The following is a 21630-nucleotide window of genomic DNA, read 5'->3' as shown; positions in this document are numbered from 1 at the left end:
ATCAGATGTTTTTTCTTCATGGGTAAATGTTGACACTTTATATCTGACATAGTATTTCCACATTTCAGAAAAACATGCTGCTATCCAAAAGTCAATAAAAATAACTACAAGTTTCTTAAGGTAACGACAGAATACTGGAACAAGAATTCAAGACAATACGGAATATAAAAAGGACATCTTAACATTAAACAGAAACATGAATTTTTTTCCACACTGTGTGTGTAGTCACAACAGCATCTTACTACTGCTCTTATGTTGACTACTTTTACCAAAAGCTACTCTTGAAGATACAAGAAAATGTTTTCAGATCAACACAACCAATTCCCAAAGCAGGGGTTTCATAACTTGACTGCGTAGAAAATAACACGACAACCCTTGTTTCATACGTCTGCTTGAGGCACGACCAAGAAATAAATAATACATGGCACTTAACAGGTCTATTCAAATTCATCCTCGTCACTGGAGTAGCAGTACTTGGTGGCTTTGGAAGCCGCGTTGCGACCAGAACGTGCCCGCGGTGCGACCGGTGCTTCAAAGTCTTCGGGGGCGAAGCTGTCATCATCTTCATCACTGTACGCAGCTTTCTTGGACTTCTGTTATTATAGAGATAGTAGAGAATATGTCAGTCAAGGCTTAAAAAGACTTTCATTCAAAAGTTGCCACAAACACAACAAAGCTATAAAGTGTTCAGCAAATGCCTATGTGTTTTCTGCACTGTTCCCCCGATAGCAAAATGTCATCATGATGTAATAATGTTATATGTATTATAAACACCTATCATTTAGGCTTGTATAGATGCCATACCTTCTTTGGCGCTTTCTTTGGCTTGGCAGAATCATCAGACTCGTCGCTGATGAAGTCGTCAAATGCCTTCTTCTTCGCAGGTTTCTTTGCTGCCGCTAAATATAAGAACAAGGGTCATTTGTCAAACGTTAAGTTCACAGCTTATGTACAAGTTTAACCCACTAACACTAGTGATACTAGTGATAGTGTGTACAGATATACACATGCAACAAAACTAGAGAGAAATGCAAGATAACTCAGTCCAACTGAACGACAGGAAACACAAAAACATGCAGACAAATGTGTTAGGTCCATCCTCCTTTTGAAAACATAGTTTGTGTAACTGGAACGCAAATTCTACTACAAATGTTTGAAAAGTTACAGACATCTGACAACACAAAAATGTGCAGATTCATATGACAATGGATGGAAATTTTGTCTTGAAAATATCTAGTAACAAGAATTCGATACTACTACAAATCTTCTACATACATTCAAGACGTGAGGATATATGAAGCCATTATCAGAGCCGAAACATGTTGAGACCATTTACCTTTCTTTGGCTTTGCAGCAGGTGCATCTGAGTCAGAGTCTGACATTGCCTTCTTCCTTTTTGGAGCGGGTTTCTTGGCCTTGGCCTTCACGATGGCATCAAAGATGCTGGGTTGGCTGGCATCTGGTGCTGCAGGGAAGATTCACACCAAAGAATGGTTTTACAAACAAAGCCCATCAAATTTCAAACATGCAGTTTGTCTCCTACCACCAAACAGCAGAAAATAGGTGGTATACATCAGATTATAGTTCTAGTTTAAGTATGCACAAGTCTTTCTTTGTTTTGCCTGATTTTAGTTGTCAGTCTGCAACTCAGAAACCATTCTTTTCAAGGGGAGTTTAATTTCATGGCAGGAGTCAAAAGGGTTTTTTGCAACATTCTAAATTTGTGCCTAAAACAATACTGTGGTGCCAAAACACATATTTGCAGTGCCAGGTTTTTGTAGTGGTGAAAAATGACAGTGGGAAGGCACTTCCAAAAAAAAACCCACTGCAAATAGTGCAAGAATAATAATGTATCAAAACATATTTTACCTTTGGCTTTCTTTGGAGCCTTCTTGGCAGGCGCTTTACCGTTTCCAGCTGCTTTCTTCGCAGGTGCTTTCTTTGTCTTCCCCATGGCTACACTGCTGGAGTCACTGTCGATAGTGATAGGGTTTTCTCTATCTGCAGAGGAAAACAAATCAATTCAAGCTTCAGCTTTGGGCTTCAGATATCTCAAGACTGTGTCCGTGCACACTGTACAGTAAGCTCAGCAAATTGGACCCCCTGGATGCCTAAAAATGCCTCTTCACCTAGGGAGCAGATTCTCTGACAAGCATAAAAGTCTGATTAACCTACTACTACTGTAGGTCATATGTGAGCCGTCTGCCAGTAACTTTGCTGTATTCAACAAAATCTGCACATCAAAATGCAGGAAATAATGTTTCAGAGAGTTATGAATTTCAAAAGTTTCTGAGGAAAGATCTCCCCAAACCCCAATACTCACCCCTGCAGCGCTTACTGCATGGCAAGAAATTTGGACCCCATATGACAACGTCCTAGCTAAAAGCCTGGGAACAACAGACAATAAACCAGCTGGTGAGAGAGCTACAGCTGGCATCATCAAATGTTCATGTTGATGGAGTGATCATTACCTGAGTCAATGTCCATGGGTCTTGTCTCTGGTTCAGAGTCGGGGATGTCAGGAATGGAGACTGCCTCCGAGCCGCTGTCACCGAACATGGGCTCTGGGTCGGGCTTTGGAGCTGGCGGCGGTTTTGTTACCCTGTGGACAAACAAGACCTGGTTACTGCTGTGTTTTTGTATCATATCATGTGTCAAATTAATATGTACACACAGCTTTAAACATTGTAGTACAAAACCTGAATGGGAATGTACATGTCAGAATTAAACTCTGAAACATGTCGGAATTAAACTGTGAAAAGAAAGCACATATTTTATCAAACCAACAATGTTATTTGTAAAGGAGCAACACTGCAAAAGTTCAACATAAGACATTCAAGAAAGAACAGACAAACTAACCCATTCTGTAAACCTTACACCTAGTGCACCAGTTAGTGTTTTGAGTTCATGTGTGAAAAAACACCAACAAAAGTTAAAACATTGAACTGTGGTATGCACTTTTCTATGTTGCTGTAAAACCCCAACTCCAATTTCACCAGTTAGTACAACTTGTGCAAAAGAACACCAACAAAACGTTGAATTGAGTTGAGCATTTTTCTGTGTCATTGTTATGACTCACTTTGCAGCCTTTTTCTGAGGCTTTGGATCAGGGTCGAAGTCATCACTGTCGTCATCCTCACTATCAAGTACCCTGGGGTTAGGTAAGTAACAAGCATGCATATTTTGGATCTTCTACAAAGAAAAATAACCTTAGGAGAAAGTTTCTGCCATCATGTGATGAGTTGAAGAAATAAGTAAAACTAATAAAAGGTGGAAAGAAGTGAAAGTGTGCTTGTTATCATTTTGGATCTTCTAAATCAAAGCAAAATAACTCAGGAGAAAACTTCTGCCATCAGTGATGAATTGAAGAAATAAGTAAAACTAATAAAAGGTGGAATGAATCGGAAGAGTGCTTGTTATTTTTTCTACAAGCACTTAATATGCATACGAAATTCATAAGTATTGTTCATTTTGCTAACAACACAAAAAACTGAAATGACATAATGTGAAGAAAATGATATGCAATGGAGGGAAAATGTTGTTAACTGCCCTGTAGTCTTCAGATTTTGAAATCATAGCACTTTGACCTTTTTCAAAACAGTAAAAGTTAGACTTACTTTGGTTTTCTGGGAGCTGCCTTTTTCTTTGGCTTGGGGGCGAACTCGTCATCTCCGTCAGAGTTGTACAGCTTGAAGGAGCCGTCATCCTCATCCTTAGCACTTGAAGGGGCCCAGCTGTCAACCTCATCATTCTCATCATCAAGGGCATACTTCTTAGTAGCAGCTGCAACAAGATATAGGTGATGATATGAATGTGGAAGTGTTTAGATGTGTTGCAATTGGACAAATGTGCATTATGGCATGACTACTCAATCAATAACATGGGATGTCCCTGTAGCTCAACTGAACCATCGAGCTTGTGCTTCAAAACAGTTGGTAACAGGGAGACCCCAGTTCTATCCTGCGAAGTCGCTTCAGCTTGTACCCGCCTTTTGGAAGGGACATAAAACGAGGGTCAAGAAGTTACTTCAAGTACATTGAAGGGTAGCAACACCTCCCTGTAAAAACATACCCTGCTAATGAAACAGCAAGGAAACTTGGTACCCTATGTGCCACTAGTCAAGAGTCTGGATGAACCAATTAGCAATTAAATTAGCAGTCTTCTCAATAACACAGTGACTACTCAAAACACCAGATATTCACATTCTGCCTGTCAACTTTTTGTATAAGAAGTCAACTGACTGAGGTGTTTAGAACTGGTCATGGGTAATTTCCTTTGTAGAACCATCTTAAGAATACGTGTATGAAGGTTAGACATCCAGGTAAACAATATTCAAATACAATCCAATCTACAACTGGATAAAAAATCTGAGAATTACTCCCAGATGTTTGATGTCACTTGAAACATTTGGAAATGAATCTGTTTTTTTATCCAGTTGCAGAGATTGATTTGTATTTGAACATCTTAAGAATAATACCTGCAGCTCTTCTGGGGGCCTTCTCCCGCGGTTCGACAACGACGTCCATGTCTATGTCAGGCCCGTCATCGTTTGACCCATCCGAGTCCTCGTCCAGCCACTTTGGCCTCTTGGACGGTTTGAAGTTCAGAGTGGACTGCTTAGACTTGCCTCCTACAATAGAACATTCAACACAAACAAATAGCTTGTCTTTCCGAAAGAATTCCCAAATACATGGTGATGATAATATATACACAGCATCTATCTAATTCAGTAGAACAGGTGCACAAAAAACAACTCAACTGAAAAATCTTTTCACTCAACAGAAAAACCAGGTTTGAAGTTGAGTGGACTGCTTAGACTTGCCTCCTGAATTTGATAAAAATAGCATGTGCTTCCCTTTGAATTATATTCACAAATACATGCACACATGATGATGATAATACATAGTGATGATACACAATATCTGATTCTGAGGAGCAGATGAAAAAAAAGTCTCAAAAGACTTTTCATACAAATGAAAAAATCACATCTGTTGTTTAATATTTGCCCCTTTTGAAACTATTATGTGTGGACAAAAGATGTTACCTCCTAGTCCACCCTTAGTCTTCTTGGCCACCCTCTCAGCCAGAGTGAGCTCCTTGGCTGCTGCCTTGAACCCAAACTCATCCTCATCCTTCCCGAAGCTAGAGTCACCCATGTCCGAGGCTTTGTCTCCTGCCTGCTCCTTCTGTTAACAAAAGAACACAAAAGTATGTCAACAAGGAATATCTTTCATCCTTTTTTTTATTCATAGCTTCCTTTCTGATGCAACAACAAGGAAAACATTATACAATTGTATGGATGGCCAAGTTGTATTGTAGTTGGTACTGTAAAAAAGAAAATTCTGTGTCGGTTATAAGTTTGTGTTTTTCATGGTAACCTCTTCACTGTGAAATTAAAACCACCAAAAGCATTTCCCATTTTACAGTAAAAAACCTGTATGGCAATTTCAAATGTGAATTAAAACCAGCACGTATACACTCCTTCTCTCTAGCATTGCGATATTAAAATCCCCGAGAACCTTTCCTCTTTTGCAGCAATTCATTCACCCTAATTGCCAAGCACCCAGCATGACTGTCAAAGCAGCACCCATACATATTTATTTCAAGCACTTTCCAGCACCTTTCCAGTCCCCTGCATGTGGCTCTATCCAACATACTCTATGAATCTATACTGCAGCAAGCACATCTGATCTCCGTGAGGCTAAAACCACCTGACCAAAGCAACCTTTTCACCCTCCCTTTTTCAAAATAAAAGTGTATGTACTTCTTCATCAAGCTCCAAATATATTTTCCCAACTTCTCCAGCAAGTGTCTCCCGGTACTGTGATTACCATGTAGGGAAGAACACGTATTAGGTTAAAACATTCTAGGAGTGTAGATGAGCACCACAAAAAATATCCAATGATAAGTCACTTGAAAGATTTGCTTTCAGCTTCATATGATGACTTTAACATTGTAACTCTTTCTTTACCATTGTTTTCTCTAACATTAAGTGTTATATATCATGCTACTCTTACAACAGAACATCACTTTGCAATAGGTACTGTAAATGCTGAAATTTTAAGTGATCTAATGTTCATAGTTTTCCCAGTAGCCTCTTCAGCGCATACTTAAAACCACTGCAAACATGCTTGTTCTGTCTTCTACCCGCCTTCCCCCTTGTTTACCTAATAAGACCAGGGTTGTAGCCAGCACCTGTCCTTCCGTCCTTTGACGGAATTTTGCAGCTGGGGATGGAAAAACGTTTGCCCATTCCGTCAAAAATCGATATGTTAAGATATAAAAAAAGTCTTCCTTGTGTAATTTTTCATCTAAACAGATGCCGTTGAACAGCTTAGTCTACCAGCAAAATTTACGCCTCAAAATGCAGGAAATAGAATTTCAGAGGGTCTAGATTTCAAAATTTTCAGGGGGAGCATGCCCCCAGGGACCCTCCTAGGAACATCACGCCTTCGGTGCTCGATAGGATTTAAAATCGAAGAGATGGAAAATGATTTCAGGCTGGCTACAACCCTGCCTAAGACAAACTAAAAACTACTATGCACTCCATTTTTTCCCCACAAACTTAAAATGCATTCACAGTCTGCCATGTACCTTGACTCTCTTCTTCTCGGCCTGAGCATTTTTACTGGCCGCAGCTTTCTTCATGGCAGCGTCGATGACCGGGATGACACGCCTTCCTACGGGGGACGGCTTGTACTCGTGCTTCACCGCTGCTTGACGCTTGTTCTTCCCCTTCGGGTCCTTAGCCTTGATCTTCCCGGAGTTTTGTTCATCTTCCTTCTCTTGCTGCTCCACTCTCTACATAAAAAGAATATTTGGTTACAGACTAGCGCTGGGTACCGGTACAGAAAATTCAGGTTCAGGTCCGGTTCAGGTCCAGAGGATCAGGTCCAGGTGCGGACCTGAACCTGATTCAGTATGACTCATACCAATTGTCCAGTTCACTAAAAAGAAATCTGTTTGGTGGAGTATTAGACTCATACTGGCATTTTTAAATCCTACAACGCTAACTGCACCTATACGATTGGCTGTAAAACTTGGTAAAAATTTCTATAAACTCTACTCTACTGCACTCTTGTTATTTTCTTCCACCTGCAATCGCCAAAAAGTGTGAATGCCTGATAAAATAATCTGTTAAATTTCTAATCGGTCCAACATCCAGTCCACCTAATTTTTTCAGGTCTGGTTTTTCTGGACCGGTCCAATAAGAAAAAAAAACGGTTTTGTACAGGTACGCTGTACTGATACCCAGCCCTATTACAGACTGACCTAAGGTTATGTTAGCACTTAAGTTACAATAGCCAAAGGCTAGTTGGGTAACCTTGGCTGATTGTACAGCCAATCAAATGAATAAATAAACAAACAGACTGAACTAGACAAAAAAGACCCCAGTCGCTGGGAGTCTGGTGCCCCCTGCTGTTGTAATTGCACGAAAGTTGTGCAACCCAGGGCTACAGAAACTGAGATGGACACCACCCTATGCACCAGAAAGGACCAAATAGGTAGAAATTACCTCGAGCTCTTCCACAAAGTCGTTGAGATCATCCTTCCACAAGTCGCTGGGAGTCTTGTGTCGCAGGTCCTCCAGCTCCTGCCCCTTCTCCCTCTGCTGTTTCAGCAGCTCTTCCTTCTTCTCCCTGGACAGGTTCCAGAGCGGCATCCCCAGCAGGTAGTTATAGTCGGGGCCGCCGCGGGAGGCTGTCGATGAGGCAACGCTCTCAGCTTCCTCCTGGTGGACAACATTAGCGAAAAACGGTCAGGAAAAACGACTGGAGTCAATTCCGAGTCACCGAGAGGGTTTTGAAATAATATTTGAAGTAAGTTTGAAGGTTAGACATCCCGACATATCTACTGTTACTTTTTCTTGCCGCTGTGATGAAGTGTAAAGTATAATATAAATCTACTGCAATTTGATCTTTGGTTGTAAAAGCTTCTAACAGATCATATTTAGATGCTGCAAGCTTTTCCAATATTTACTAAGTAGATAGATAAATACAATAAGAAAGTCATGAGACAAAGAAATTTTATACCCTTAGGTAGAAAGCCTGCATTCCATGTGAATAGCAGGCAGAAGATGGAAAGAGAGATGAGAAGGTCAACATAAGGACAGATTTTAATGCATAATACTTTTCCACTCCCTTTCTTCTACAAAAAGAATAAAAATGGATTGATATGTTTACTTTGGTATAACATAATCACAACTTGAACTGGTAAAAAGACACCTGGTGATATGCTTTACTCATTACTGTAATGGACATTTTTATCAAAGACATCATGCACTCACACTCACACTCACTATCCATGGTTAGATTATACTGCTGCTGGGTTCCCTGACGCAGGGGTAGGCAGCAGTTCTTATTCAAAGACATCATTGAATAAGAAAACTTTATACGGGAAGCCTGCTGATTATATAACAGAAATATTGTAGCAAAATAACAAGAACTGATGTTGAATACTTTAGATAAGTATAGAAATATCTGTAGATAATACAATTTTGTGATTCCTTGAAAAACTTCCCATATCTTTAGGTAATGACTTATGCAGGCATAACTAATAAAAATCTGACAAACCTCCTCCACATCCAGAAGGTCATCAGGCTTGTCCTTGTCGTTCTGCGTCTCTTTCCACGCCTTGACGGGATCGCTGTCGTACCCGCGCGCCTGAAGCATCTGGATCAGCTCGCGCTTGGGCTTGTTCTCTGGAGGGGAGAAGGAGAAACATTGGTCGAACAGCTGTCACTTCCAGTTCTACCACAGGGCTCGAAATACTGGGTGCATGTGCACCCAAAATTGGAGCTGTGCACCCAATTATTTTCTGTGGGTGCACAGGGTGCAACCAAATATTTTCTTTGGTGTATGTATGTAAAGATATCAAAGTGTACTAGTATACATCATATTCTTGACATCTAAGACATAAAAATGTCTGCCATGGTACTTGTTTAAGAATTTGATGTTTTGTTATTAGGTTTTTCTGACATTCTACTTAAATCTAAGTGGTGCAGTGCACCCAATTTATTAAGCTGGGTGCACCAGTGCACCTAATCCCAAAAATGAATTTTGAGCCCTGTACCACAAAAGACAATCTGGATAAAGAAATTAATTTTCACATTGTTTGGCTATCTATAGACATTTTTTTCTGTCCCACTCCTTGTTTAAGAGATCATGTCATCGATTTTCTTTCTCAATTTTTTTGACAGATGGGGTGAATTCTTGCCCGTCCTTACAAGCAGGGTTTTTGTCCCAGGACAGGCCTGGTCGAAAGTAGAAACTAAACTTTGCCTTACAGCTGTTTTGTTATAAAGGAGAACTCAAACAGAACTAAAAATGACTTCTATACCTTATACTTCTAAAATAAGGAACAAAGAAAGAAACTGTAGTAGCTTTTTTCAAACTGCACTTTGAGTTTGGGACAAGGCAATACTAAATTTACTTGATTCATTGCATATAAGCTTTCACAATGAATAACTGGAAAGAGCTAACCAATGACCTCCCTTCATCTCCAAAATGGAGCGTGCCTTGTTGTGACACCATTGGCGTAGGCTAGGCTACAGATAATGAGATATGCATTGAAAGGCAGGGCCGGGAAGCCCTGTCTAAAATTCTGTAGAATGGTTAGAACCAAAAAGAGGTGACTAACCAATGACGAGTTTGCCCTCAATCTTCTCCAGAATGAAGCGTGCCTGATTGTTAAGCTTGCTGGCCTCAGCCTCCAGCATCCCCATCAGCCAGTCCTTCCTCTTGGTGTACCACTCCAGCCGCAGGTCAAAGAACTCCTGCAGGATCTGATGGACACTGTTGTAGGTTCGCAGGCAGCCATTGTGGTCAAACAGAACCTACAGGAACAACAAACAAACAGTTTAGAAACCACTGCAGACGCAGGTCAAAGAACTCCTGCAGGATCTGATGGACACTGTTGTAGGTCCGCAGGCAGCCATTGTGGTCAAACAGAACCTACAGGAACAACAAACAAACAGTTTAGAAACCACTGCAGTCGCAGGTCAAAGAACTCCTGCAGGATCTGATGGACACTGTTGTAGGTCCGCAGGCAGCCATTGTGGTCAAACAGAACCTACAGGAACAACAAACAAACAAACAAACAAACAGTTTAGAAACCACTCCAGTCGCAGGTCAAAGAACTCCTGCAGGATCTGATGGACACTGTTGTAGGTCCGCAGGCAGCCATTGTGGTCAAACAGAACCTACAGGAACAACAAACAAACAAACAAACAAACAGTTTAGAAACCACTGCAGATGCAGGTCAAAGAACTCCTGCAGGATCTGATGGACACTGTTGTAGGTTCGCAGGCAGCCATTGTGGTCAAACAGAACCTACAGGAACAACAAACAAACAAACAGTTTAGAAACCACTGCAGACGCAGGTCAAAGAACTCCTGCAGGATCTGATGGACACTGTTGTAGGTCCGCAGGCAGCCATTGTGGTAAAACAGAACCCACGGGAACAGGCAGACATACAGTTTCAATTCCAAACTGTTCCTAGGGTCCTAATAAATCTATGGACTGGGCTGTGATATTCGAATCACTATTGTAGATTTACAAGCACCCGTTATGGTCAAAGTTCAAACAGAACGTACAGGAACGACATACAGTTTACAGGGCTCGAAATACAACCTGCATATGCAGGTTAGTGCAGGTAAAATTGGAGCTGTGCAGGTATTTCTGGTGTCTACCTGCACCTAACCTGCACAGGTCCATGTACTGGGTCTTATACATAAATTTCCTATGATGTAGGTGTATGGATTGTTATTAGCTTCATTGATAAAGTATGAAAGAGAAAAGTAGCAATGCATGGTTCCTGAACAATTAGTATGATTCATAGTTCTTAAGTTCAGAGTGGTGCAGGTAAAATTTGGCTAGTGCAGGTAATTTTCAATGTTACCTGCACCAGTGCAGGTATGCAGAAAAAAGTATTTCGAGCCCTGGTTTAGAAACAAAACTGTGCCAGGGTATACTAACATAGCAACAAACATGGTAGTAGCTGTGAAAAAGAATAACAGAAATTTGGTTTAGAACCAGGGAATACAGATTCAAAAGATACAAACTTCTCACTCATGACCATAATTTTGCTAGTCAAATCTTTCCACTCATGCATCTTGACCGTAGTATTGGAGGGCTGGGGCTGGCTATACTACCAGGAATGGTCTAGTAAACACATTCTCCTACCCAGAGACATCCAACGGCGCTAGCAAAGCGCCTCTTGTCTTTAATCTGCTATCTCAACCTGCTGTCACAATCAGTTCCTGTGGGCGTCGCCACAATGTCAGTCAATCAAAGAATAGGCCTTTCAGTTTTCAAAAGGGATCTCGCAAAGGCCACTGGGCGCTGATTGGCTGGTGCCCATATAAGGGTAAGCTCATTAGCAGGGCTCGAAATACTTTTCTCTGCATACTTGCACTGGTGCAGGTAACATTGAAAATCACCTGCACCAGACAAATTTTACCTGCACCACTCTGAATTTTGTATGGGTCATACTAAAATTGTTCAGGAACCATTTACTATTTCTTCTTTTATACTTTGTAGGTGGTAACAGTCAATGCAGCTAATAACAATCCATATACACTTACAACATAGGACATTAATGTATAAAACCCAGTACATGGACCAGTGCAGGTTAGGTGCTGGTAGACACCAGAAATACCTGCACAGCTCCAATTTTACCTGCACTAACATGCATATGCAGGTGGTATTTCGAGCCCTGCTCATAAGTATTTATAAGCAGGGCGATCGGGAACTGATTGTGACGGTTGAGATAGCAGAGTACAGACAAAAGGCGGTTTGCTAACGCCGTTGGATGTCTCTGCGTAGGCGAATGAGTAAACATCACTAAAAGATAAATTGTGATAACATTAAAGGCAGGAGCTTACCATGTTGGTGCTGGCAATGTTGGACTGTAGTTTGAAGACTTTGTGCAGACCTGCCGCTTCTGCCTTCATCAGCTGCTCTTCTGTCATGGAGACCACAAACCGAACCGTCGTGTCCGTGTGGTACTCCTTGTAGTCCCTACAGTGGTCAGAGCGCACAATGATAGTTACCAACAATAAATGAGTTCACAATGAAATTCATTTGCATCTACTGTGTAAAGTCCAATTTCTAGTGTTGGATCGTCATCATCTGTCAACGTGATTACACACGACGGGGTTATACCGCCCCTTACGGGGTGACATACCCTTTCGCTGGCTAATTACAAGACGGGGATGCGTCAGGTCTCCCGTCCGGGTGAATGATGTAAATCACCGTGTGGCTGATACAAGACAGAGGTTAGCGAGGCCTCTATCCGGGCGATTTGAAGTGAATTACCAACTCCAGACGGAAGGGTTTGCACCATCGCACACCGCACCAACGCACGTATGGGGGTTCTTTAACGTGCATGGGGTGTGGCTCTCCCCATACACGGGACCTCCATTTAACGTTCTATCCGAGGGACGGCCCAAGCCGAAGCTAGGTACTCATTTTCACCTGAGTAAAGTGAGGAAAGCCGTGTAAAGTGCCTTTCCCAAGGGCACAAGATCGGTGACACAGCAGGATTCGAACTCGAGACCTCTCTGTCTAAGTTCGAACACGCTGCTGCTGCGTCACGCGGTCTCACTGTGTTGGATATTACAGTTCAACTTTACGATCCAGGATACACTTACGTGATCATGCTGGGAGTCTTCTCTGTGCCATGCAGCATGACCTCCAGGACCGACTCCTTGTAGTTCTGTGTCCAGGTGCGGATGGGCAGCTCCGTGATCTCGATGGTGTTGTTGTCCAGGATGGCCACCTCGCCGTTCGCCACGTAGCGGTTCTCCTCCAACTCCTCAATGTCCCCTTTGAAGTTCTTGTAGGAGGGGTTCTAAGAAGAAGGAAATTACTTAAGCCATCACATTTCTTACATTTGCCCCAAAATTGTTGCAGAGCTGTTTTTGTTTATACATTGAATCCTATGGCAAGGACATCAAATACCAAGTGCTCCTATTATCTACATTGATTATAGCCTACTAGGAAAGCAACCAGCTCATGGAAAGTAACATTTGCAATGATATGACATCTTGCAGGAAAGTACTTCTAGGAGGGGTTCTAAGGAGAAGGAAAGGTAAAGATAAGGGAGGTACCATAGCCTTTTTTTAAGGCCGAAGGGGCAGTGGGTTATCTACTGTGGGTTATCTAGGGCAAGCTACTAGAAGGCAGAGCCCATCCTTAATCTCCAAGCAGATCCTACGGTAGCATAAGACAGTATCAAAAGCTGCCAGAGGAGAAACGTTGGCTTAGGAGTGTGTTTTGCTACCAGTCGGCTGGAACAAAGGCTATTAACATCCAATTGTTTCCCATTCAAACTATGCTTGCAGTGTAGGTGCTAATTGCCCTACTTCCTGTTTGGTGTTAACTTCCAACTGAGACATGTGCTGGTCACTGACTCCCAGTGTAAATCGCTCGTAAAATAATTAGCACATGGCAACAGGGTGGGGCAGCAACACCATTGTTGAATAGAAATGCTCCTCCCTGTTTCAGTGGAGGCAGATCCCTGGTAGCAAAACACACTCCTAAGCCGGCTTCACTCCTCTGGCAGCTTTTGATATTGTCTTATGCTACCGTAGGATCTGCTTGGAGATTACCCATCCCTCTCCTTCACCATATTTTACCTCCTTAACTGAAGTCAGGTACACATTTTCACACAGGTGGAATGAGGAAACTTATGTTACGTGCCTGTCTCAAGAGCACAAGATCAGTAGCACAACAGGGTTTGAACCTAGGACCAGTGGCTTCTGGACCAAACAACCCCACAAAATCAGCCGGCATCATTGCATTCACAACACCTACCTACATACTAAATATCATCACAATCTATCTAGAGGTACTTAAGTCTTAAGTTATAGCTGTGGACATGCACACACACAAGCAATCAAACAGAGTCTAAAACTATACCTCCACCGTTTTCCATGGAGGTAATTACCATTGGGAGCGGGTCCTTCCCGTCGATCATCCTCAGCATGTTGTTGATGATCTCGCGCACGTCGTAGTTGGGCACCTTGGTGCTCCATCCGGTCCCAATGCCCTCCGCGCCGTTCACCAGAACCATGGGGATGAGGGGAATATACCACTCGGGCTCGATCTTCTGGTTGTCATCGTACTGGTAGTTCAACATCGGCTCGTCAAAGGTGTTGAACAACTTCCTCGCTAGAGTGCTGAAAAAGGAAAAAATATATGCTCAAAAAGGTGTTGAACAACTTCCTCGATAGTGCGCTGAAAAAGGAAAAGCAACAGAATTCAACATTGGCTCGTCAAAAGTGTTGAACAACTTTCTCGCTAGTGTGCTGACAAAGGAAAAGCAACAGAGTTCAACAAGGGGTCGTCAAAAGTGTTGAACAACTTTCTCGATAGTGTGCTGAAAAAGGACAGGCAACAGATTCAAGCGAGAAGCAGAAAATTTATTTGAGACTAGATAAAGCTTTTGTAAGCCAAAAAAATCAGGGTTGGTGTTATGTCTCATGTATAAAAAGTTGTGCGTATCTTTTATCTGTTTAGCCGGTATAACTATCCTTCTATATAACACCATCTTCTGTATCTGTATCTAGACTATATGGCCAATATAATCACCCCTATGCCCTATGCGTAAAAAAAACAGCTCTACAGGCATGCGGCGCGGCAGCAGCCAGTTCTACTATACTGAACGACCTGTCATGCCTAATCTTTGCACATCTAGAGAAACCAAATAAAAAACAACTTTCAAAAATCTAACCCTGTCCTACAAAAATACTAGTTATGAGAAGACTCTTGGACATGCCTTTGATTTCTACTGGATACACGTAGTATCAATGTCCAAGGCTCAAAATACCACCTGCATATGCAGGTTAGTGCAGGTAAAATTGAAGCTGTGCAGGTATTTCTGATGTCTACCTGCACCTAACCTGCACTGGTCAATGTACTGTTTTTTCTACATAAATCACTATGATGTAGGTCTATGTGGATTGTTATTAGCTGCATTGAATGTTACCACCTATGAACGAAGTATAAAAGAAATAATGGCAATGGTTTCTGAACAATTTCAGTATGATCCATACTTCCTAAATGTAGAGTAGTGCAGGTAAAATTTGTCTAGTGCAGGTAATTTTCAAGGTTACCTGTGCCAGTGCAGGTATGCAGAAAAAAATATTTCGAGCCCTGAATATCTAAACAACAATAGCACATTTGCGGACTTGTAGTGAACTCACCTGAGCATAGTGAAAATGTATCGAGGGCTGGCAGCGTCCTTGCCGCCGTGGATCCTCGTACCAAACTGACCAATGGGCTGCAGCAGGTTCACGTTGTTGCTGCCCACAAAGTTCTGCGCCAAGTTGATGATGGTTCCCATCAACGACGTCTGAAGAAAAACGTCATGAAATCAAAACTGGTGAGCACTGCCAATCGAATGTTACAATGATTATTTCAACAATGATACACATCTGATTCCTCAGTGTTTCTTTGTGCTTTTTCCTGTAATGACACAACAAAACTTGTCCCTTGTACAATCAAGTACTCAACAAGACGTTCTATGACTGCCAGGTGCCCTATGAGCCTTTGCTTCCGTTCAGGTCACGTGACATAAGACTTTGGGTCATTCCAACTTGAGAAGGGTCTGAGGACTGACTGCCTTAAAGCTTGTTGGTAAGTGCTTTACATTGTGTACGGAAATAAAGTGTGAAATTTTAAATTTCTATGTTGATCCCCAACAAAGATGAACCTTCAAAGGAAGATGTAGAGTACGTGGGAAAGGACAACCTCAAACCAATCGCACACACTTACGCCACATCTTCAGAAAAGACGGTGGTATTGTGGTGCACTCGGTGGTACTTCTTAGTTTCTTCCTTGTGTTTGATGTAGCGGCTGTGCTGTATTCCAGTTCATAAGAAGATGTGTTATATACTCCACTACAAAACAAGAAAACAAACCTCTCCATGATGATACGCAGACATCTCTGCCACAGAACCAGCCAGCTGCGCCACCTTCACCTCCCGTTTATCATTACGCTTCAGGCACGTGAACAGCACCTTGCGTTGGCCGGGCTTCAGGCCTGGGATTGAACAACAATTTTAATGATATTTCGCATTACAAAAAATGCAACTAGAAAAGGCTAACAAATGAAGGGTTAAAAACCTCTTGAACAGCTACATAGCACTTTTGAAAAGCAGCCAATATACTCATTGCTGGAAATTTCTCTTTCCAAAAATATCAACAACTTCACACATAGGATTGCCATAATGTTACATCGAGGGCCTCTCAAACAAAGGGTTAAAAAACCCTTCTACAGTTGTGGATCATGTGTGAAAAATGCTATCTACCATTCATTGTTGTTGGAGCTTGAGAAAAGAAATAGGTGTCTGTGTGCACAAACTTGTATGCTACTAAAGGATTTGACAACACCCCCTTCTTAAGAGTGTATGATTCCAATTCCAATCCCCTGATGTAACAAAACGGAGCAGCTCACCATCCACCAGGGAGGGGATGGACCTCTCGTTGTCGGAGTTGGAGAAGAGGACCAGCTCCTTGTGGACGAACTCGTTGAAGGTGAGGTACTTGGTGTCCTTGCCGTACAGGAACTGCTCGCCCAGGCCCATCTCTCGTCGCTGCTTCCTGTCCTGCATCCAGTTGGTCAGCCACTCCTTACGGTTGTCAACCTTCTTCTTGTTGAAGGCCTGGGGAAAACAGGATGGAAAAGAAAGTATGTTAAGTGTGCTCTGATGACAAGACGTCTGGTACAGCTTGCCAGACAAAAAACAACTTTTGTCTACAGTTCACAAAGACTGTTTCAATTCAGCCTGGGTGCAATCCTTTTTAGCTTTAGCATGATGATGAGCTGTTCCTGTTGTTATTTGAATGTCCAGAATTTGAACATGCATGCTGGTTGGCCAAACCAAACATAAGGAGTTCAACTTGTCGTGCATTGGGTAGGGCCTCTATACTGATCGGATGAGCCGATACTGCCACTCCAGTTTAGCCAATCAATGTGTCTCTTCAAATTCCAAACAAACATTCAAATGACAGCTGGCAAGAATATGTAAGGGTCCAGTCTTTTATTCCCAGGAAGAAACAGAGAGTGTGCTAAAACTTAAATAACCCAGGCTAACGGTACAAGTCAGCTTAAGTAACAAACTGTATAAAAACTGAAGAGACTTACCAGATCCACAGCAGCATCGTCCTCAGGTCCGTTGTACTTGAAAGGAATGCGGTGACGTTGCATGTCTGCGAAGTATTCCTTTGCTTCCTTAGACGTGCTCGTACCCAAACCTTGGTGTGGGCCAAGACAAAGTATATCAGAGTTAGCAATGGATTGTCACACTTGCAAAATCCATATCTCTAAAAATTCAAAACAGGGCTTAAAATACTGGGCTCCATATGCACTTTTAACATCCAGAAATTGGAGCTATGAACGTAATTTTTCAAGTTTCAGTGTCAGAAAATAGAGCAAAAGCTTTTGCAGTTAACTTTGAAGTTGGTTCTAAAATTCCAGATTTTGAAGCAGTAAATTTTGCAATTACCTTTCGCTGACATTCAAAATGCTTTTTGAGCAATACAACTTTCCAAAAAATGATCTTCCAGCCCTGATCCAAAACCAACTTTCTGTATAAAAAAGTCAGGGACAGAATTACTGTGCAACAAAGACAAGAACATAGGTATTTTTGGGACAACACCTTTGTAGTACTTGACCTTCCATGTGTGCCAGTTGCTTGTTTCTGATTTCCACTCCTCGAACTCGGGAAGGCTGTAGAAGGACAGGTCCTGCTTGTTCTTGCTGACCTGTTGGTAAAAAAAGTAGTCACTCAAAACAATACAGTTGCTGTGATTCTTGAGATTATCGCCGCAGTTTTATGTTTGCAATATTCCCAGTGACTGCTTCTCTGCAAACTTAAAACCACCAATGTTTCTATTACTGTACACTATTTGACTATAGCGGCATCAGAAACTTAAAAAGTGTTTCCACCAATGAGAGTGGATGCATGTCCTTCAAATATCATTTTTGTTTCTAATTTACATTTTGACGGAGGTGGGTATGGCTATGGATTTGGTATATTGTTGTATCTGAATCTGTATATATAGCCACCCTTGGCATAACAGTTAACACACCAGTTATGAAATGTATACTAACCAGTAACTGTTAAGCCTAACTTTTAAACCAGATTCTCTATATATTTCTCCACATACTATCTGTACACAGATTTTTATTTCAGGACCCACCTTGACGATGGGAGTGATGAACTCCTCCAGAAAGCGTAGTCTGAGCAGCGATGGCCAGTTGTGATGGATAAAGTTGATCAGGAGTCCCTTGATATGGGAACCGTCTTGATCCTGTGAACAAAACAACAGTGGTACATGTAAGAACATTTTAGACTGACATGTAGGAGAGATCCTTTTTGGGAGTTACCAAGTGGAGGACTCATAAGAGCTGTCAGTTTTGCCTACAACTATGTCTAATTGACAACCAGAAGGATATGCAAAAGACACTAGTGGAGTAGTGGTACATGTAAGAACATTTTAGACTGATGTATGTATGTATGTATGCCCACTTAAGGGTCTGTGAGATCGCCTGGCGCAGTGGCAGGATTTGTGCCTCGTGACCGAGAGGTTGCGGGTTCAAATCCGGCTGCGTGTCACCGATCTTGTGCCCTTGGGAAAGGCACTTTACACGAATTTCCTCACTATACTCAGGTGAAAATGAGTACCTAGCTTCGGCTAGGGCCGTCCCTTGGATAGGACGTTAAATGGAGATCCCGTGTATGGGGAGAGTCACACCCCATGCACGTTAAAGAACCCCCACACGTGCGATGGTGCGGTGTGAGATGGAACAAACCCTTCTGTCTGGAGTTGGTGATTCACTTCAAATCACCCGGATGGAGGCCTGGCGAACCTCCATACCGTATCAGCCACACGGTGATTTACCAGCGAAAGGGTATGTCACCCCGTAAGGGGCGTTATAACCCCGCCGTGTAAACATGTGCGAACATGTTCAGGGCTCCCTTGGAAATCAGTCATCTAGACTGAAGGGACTACCCTATAAGATCAATCAATCAATCAAAAAGGGTTTAGGGAACTCCCTTAGGGGACCTATCAAGTGAAGGAAACACCTAATCATACTTCGTCTGACTGACAAATGAACGGATGTAGAAGGCATCATTAAGAACATTTCAGACTAACATGTATGCCAACATGAGGGATTTGGGGAGCTCCTTTTCTAGTTCTGGTAACTACGAGATTAAGAGCACATACAGGTTACCAGGTTAACCTATGCCTACAGTCACACAGACACCAAAAAGACAACAGCAGTGCACAAGAAACATTTCTTGCTGCCATTAAACACTTAGGGATGACTTTGTCGACAACTGTTGATCTACATTCCGGTAATTTTGAAGACAAAAAACAGAGGAACACATGTACTACACCTGATCTGTCATGATCATGATCTTGCCGTAGCGTAGAGACTTCATGTCTTCTTCAGACTCGTACTTCCTCTTGTACTGCAGGCCCATGATCTTAATGACGTTGTTGATCTCAGCATTCTCCATGATCTTAAAGTAACAAGAAAGTCTTAATCAACATCAACATAGGTACCAGAAACTGTATGGGCAGAGTGCTTATCTAAATTCTAATCCAAAAACAGTAGAAAGACCATAAAGACAGAGCCTAAATACATGCATGGCTAGATAATTGCTATTAGGGGTACATTATTACCTGAATGTCTAATGCCTAATCTTCATTGACATACTTACGTTATCTGAATAATTCTTATACACAGAGCTTATTTAATCCCCAAACAGTAAAACTTTAAAAGGAAGGGAAAGACATAGCCCATGCATACCTGTTTAGCTGTAGCGTCTCTGACGTTGAGAAGTTTACCCCTGAGTGGGAAGACCCCAAACTTGTCTCTCCCCACCACACCCAGACCAGACACAGCCAGAGTCTTGGCTGAGTCTCCCTCAGTAAGGATCAGAGTGCAGTCCCTCGAGTAGCGGGTGCCTAGAGGAGAAACAGAAGATAATGACACAGCTTTCAAAATTAGCTTACGAAATTTATTTCAAGGTTTTTTTTTCTTTTACTTGTCTTTAACCATGATTACTTGATACATATACACATTTCTTTTTCTTATTGCATCCTTTCGGATAGGCACATAAAGCTGCTGGCCTTGTGTATGAATGAGTTTAAATATGGTGTCAAACCTCTGCACATAAAGTACTCACAGGAAGAAAGTGGGACGCCTCCATATCTAGATTTGCTTAGGTTATGTTTGACCGTGTGTGTGCCAAATTTGGTGCTTTTAGTTTTAGACAAATCTGAAGAATTTGACTGATTTTCCAGCTATGCTGCTGGACTATCATAGAGAAGAGCATGGGTGACTGGTATGCGTGGCAAAGGGCAGTGAAGCTGCGTTGCACAACTACTAGCTACTTCAAAAAGCATCCTGCTTCACCTCAGATGAGGATGATGCTTGCCTTTTTCTATTCGAATCCAACCCAAGAGCACAAGTACCTGCATCGTTGGCATCGTCCAACTTGGGGATGCCCTTCAGTCGTGTGGCCTTCGTGCCGCTGCACTTCTTGTTCATCTGTGTCTGAGTCTTGAACTTGACCCAGTTCATGATGCTCTCCACTACACCACAGGACAGGACCTGCAAATGGGGAAGATTTTCATTACATGCTAAATAAGAAATAAAAGTCTATTTTCAATACCTGATAAAATCTTACAATAGACTTTGTCTATTACTTCTATTGCTGAAAGGAAAATATATGTCATGTTGAAAGACAGGTAACCAAAGTGGAATTGTAACTTCCAATACAAACGTTGCACCTGTAACTTCCAATACAAACGTTTTTTATTGACCAACTTCTATATGAGATCCAATTTTGTGTCAAAACTTATGGTTCAACACTGCATCAGAGTGACTTCTACCCACGAAATAAACTTTCAAATTAAGCTTTCAGATTGCTCATTTTTAGACTTACACTTTTGATGAACTTGTCAGTAGGGGTGCACTGGGAACCGAACTTCTTGGCCTGCAGGGTCATGTTCTCTTTGGTCTGGGAGTCGAAGGACGGGTTCTCGATCAAGCAGTTGACGAATACCCACAAGTGGTTCTTCACCTGGTGGATACAAACGTGGAGTGTGTTCAAATGGTGGTAAAAAAAAGTTAAGTTGATATCAAAGCAGTACTCACTAAAGAGCTAATCTTCCACTGGCTGCGACAGAGAAAAACAACATAACATAGAGTGTTTACAGGTTCATTCCTCTAGCTTTTTTCCACAAGTACAATGACCAGTGGACCACGGCTAAATGTCCTACGACCCTACATACATTTAGCTGGGATTTGAACTTGAAGCTTTTTGGTCATGCATCATGCTTCGTGCTCAGTCCAAGGGTCAATGATCACTTTACCCTTTCTTAAAGTTAAAGGAGTAAAAAATGAAGTCTTCTCATGTTGACCTAGGTACGTCTAGATCGATAGACCTACCTGGAAAGGCTTCACCTGGATGCCGCTCTTGTTCTTCTTCTTGACAACCTCAATCAGTTTATCAGTCAGCTTGTCCACTACGTAGTCAACATGTCGTCCACCCTAATGTAACAATACAGAAAAGAATAACCTTTTCAGTTAATTTCAACATATAAC

The 21630-nt window shown here is 42.0% G+C and overlaps 1 protein-coding gene across 1 annotated transcript in view; it reads right to left on the bottom strand.

The window, feature by feature from the left end:
- LOC118405366 (DNA topoisomerase 2-alpha-like) overlaps positions 1-21630 on the bottom strand; it is a gene marked incomplete in the record, with an annotated part of 29190 nt that overhangs the window by 551 nt on the left and 7009 nt on the right. Inside the window, 27 exon segments of the mRNA XM_035804835.1 lie at positions 1-593; positions 805-899; positions 1337-1465; positions 1870-2001; positions 2472-2602; positions 3080-3151; positions 3618-3783; positions 4478-4630; positions 5045-5186; positions 6595-6801; positions 7517-7732; positions 8574-8701; positions 9640-9835; positions 11885-12020; positions 12653-12852; positions 13951-14182; positions 15209-15357; positions 15926-16047; positions 16462-16669; positions 17152-17261; positions 17666-17771; positions 18210-18320; positions 19412-19537; positions 19828-19985; positions 20496-20634; positions 20969-21106; positions 21475-21576. Of these exon segments, the coding sequence (XP_035660728.1) occupies positions 438-593; positions 805-899; positions 1337-1465; positions 1870-2001; positions 2472-2602; positions 3080-3151; positions 3618-3783; positions 4478-4630; positions 5045-5186; positions 6595-6801; positions 7517-7732; positions 8574-8701; positions 9640-9835; positions 11885-12020; positions 12653-12852; positions 13951-14182; positions 15209-15357; positions 15926-16047; positions 16462-16669; positions 17152-17261; positions 17666-17771; positions 18210-18320; positions 19412-19537; positions 19828-19985; positions 20496-20634; positions 20969-21106; positions 21475-21576 (3960 nt within the window).

The sequence above is a fragment of the Branchiostoma floridae genome, chromosome 18 (genome assembly GCF_000003815.2).
Source record: "Branchiostoma floridae strain S238N-H82 chromosome 18, Bfl_VNyyK, whole genome shotgun sequence".
Taxonomy (NCBI): Eukaryota; Metazoa; Chordata; class Leptocardii; order Amphioxiformes; family Branchiostomatidae; genus Branchiostoma; species Branchiostoma floridae.
This window is presented reverse-complemented; position numbering and strand designations above follow the sequence as displayed.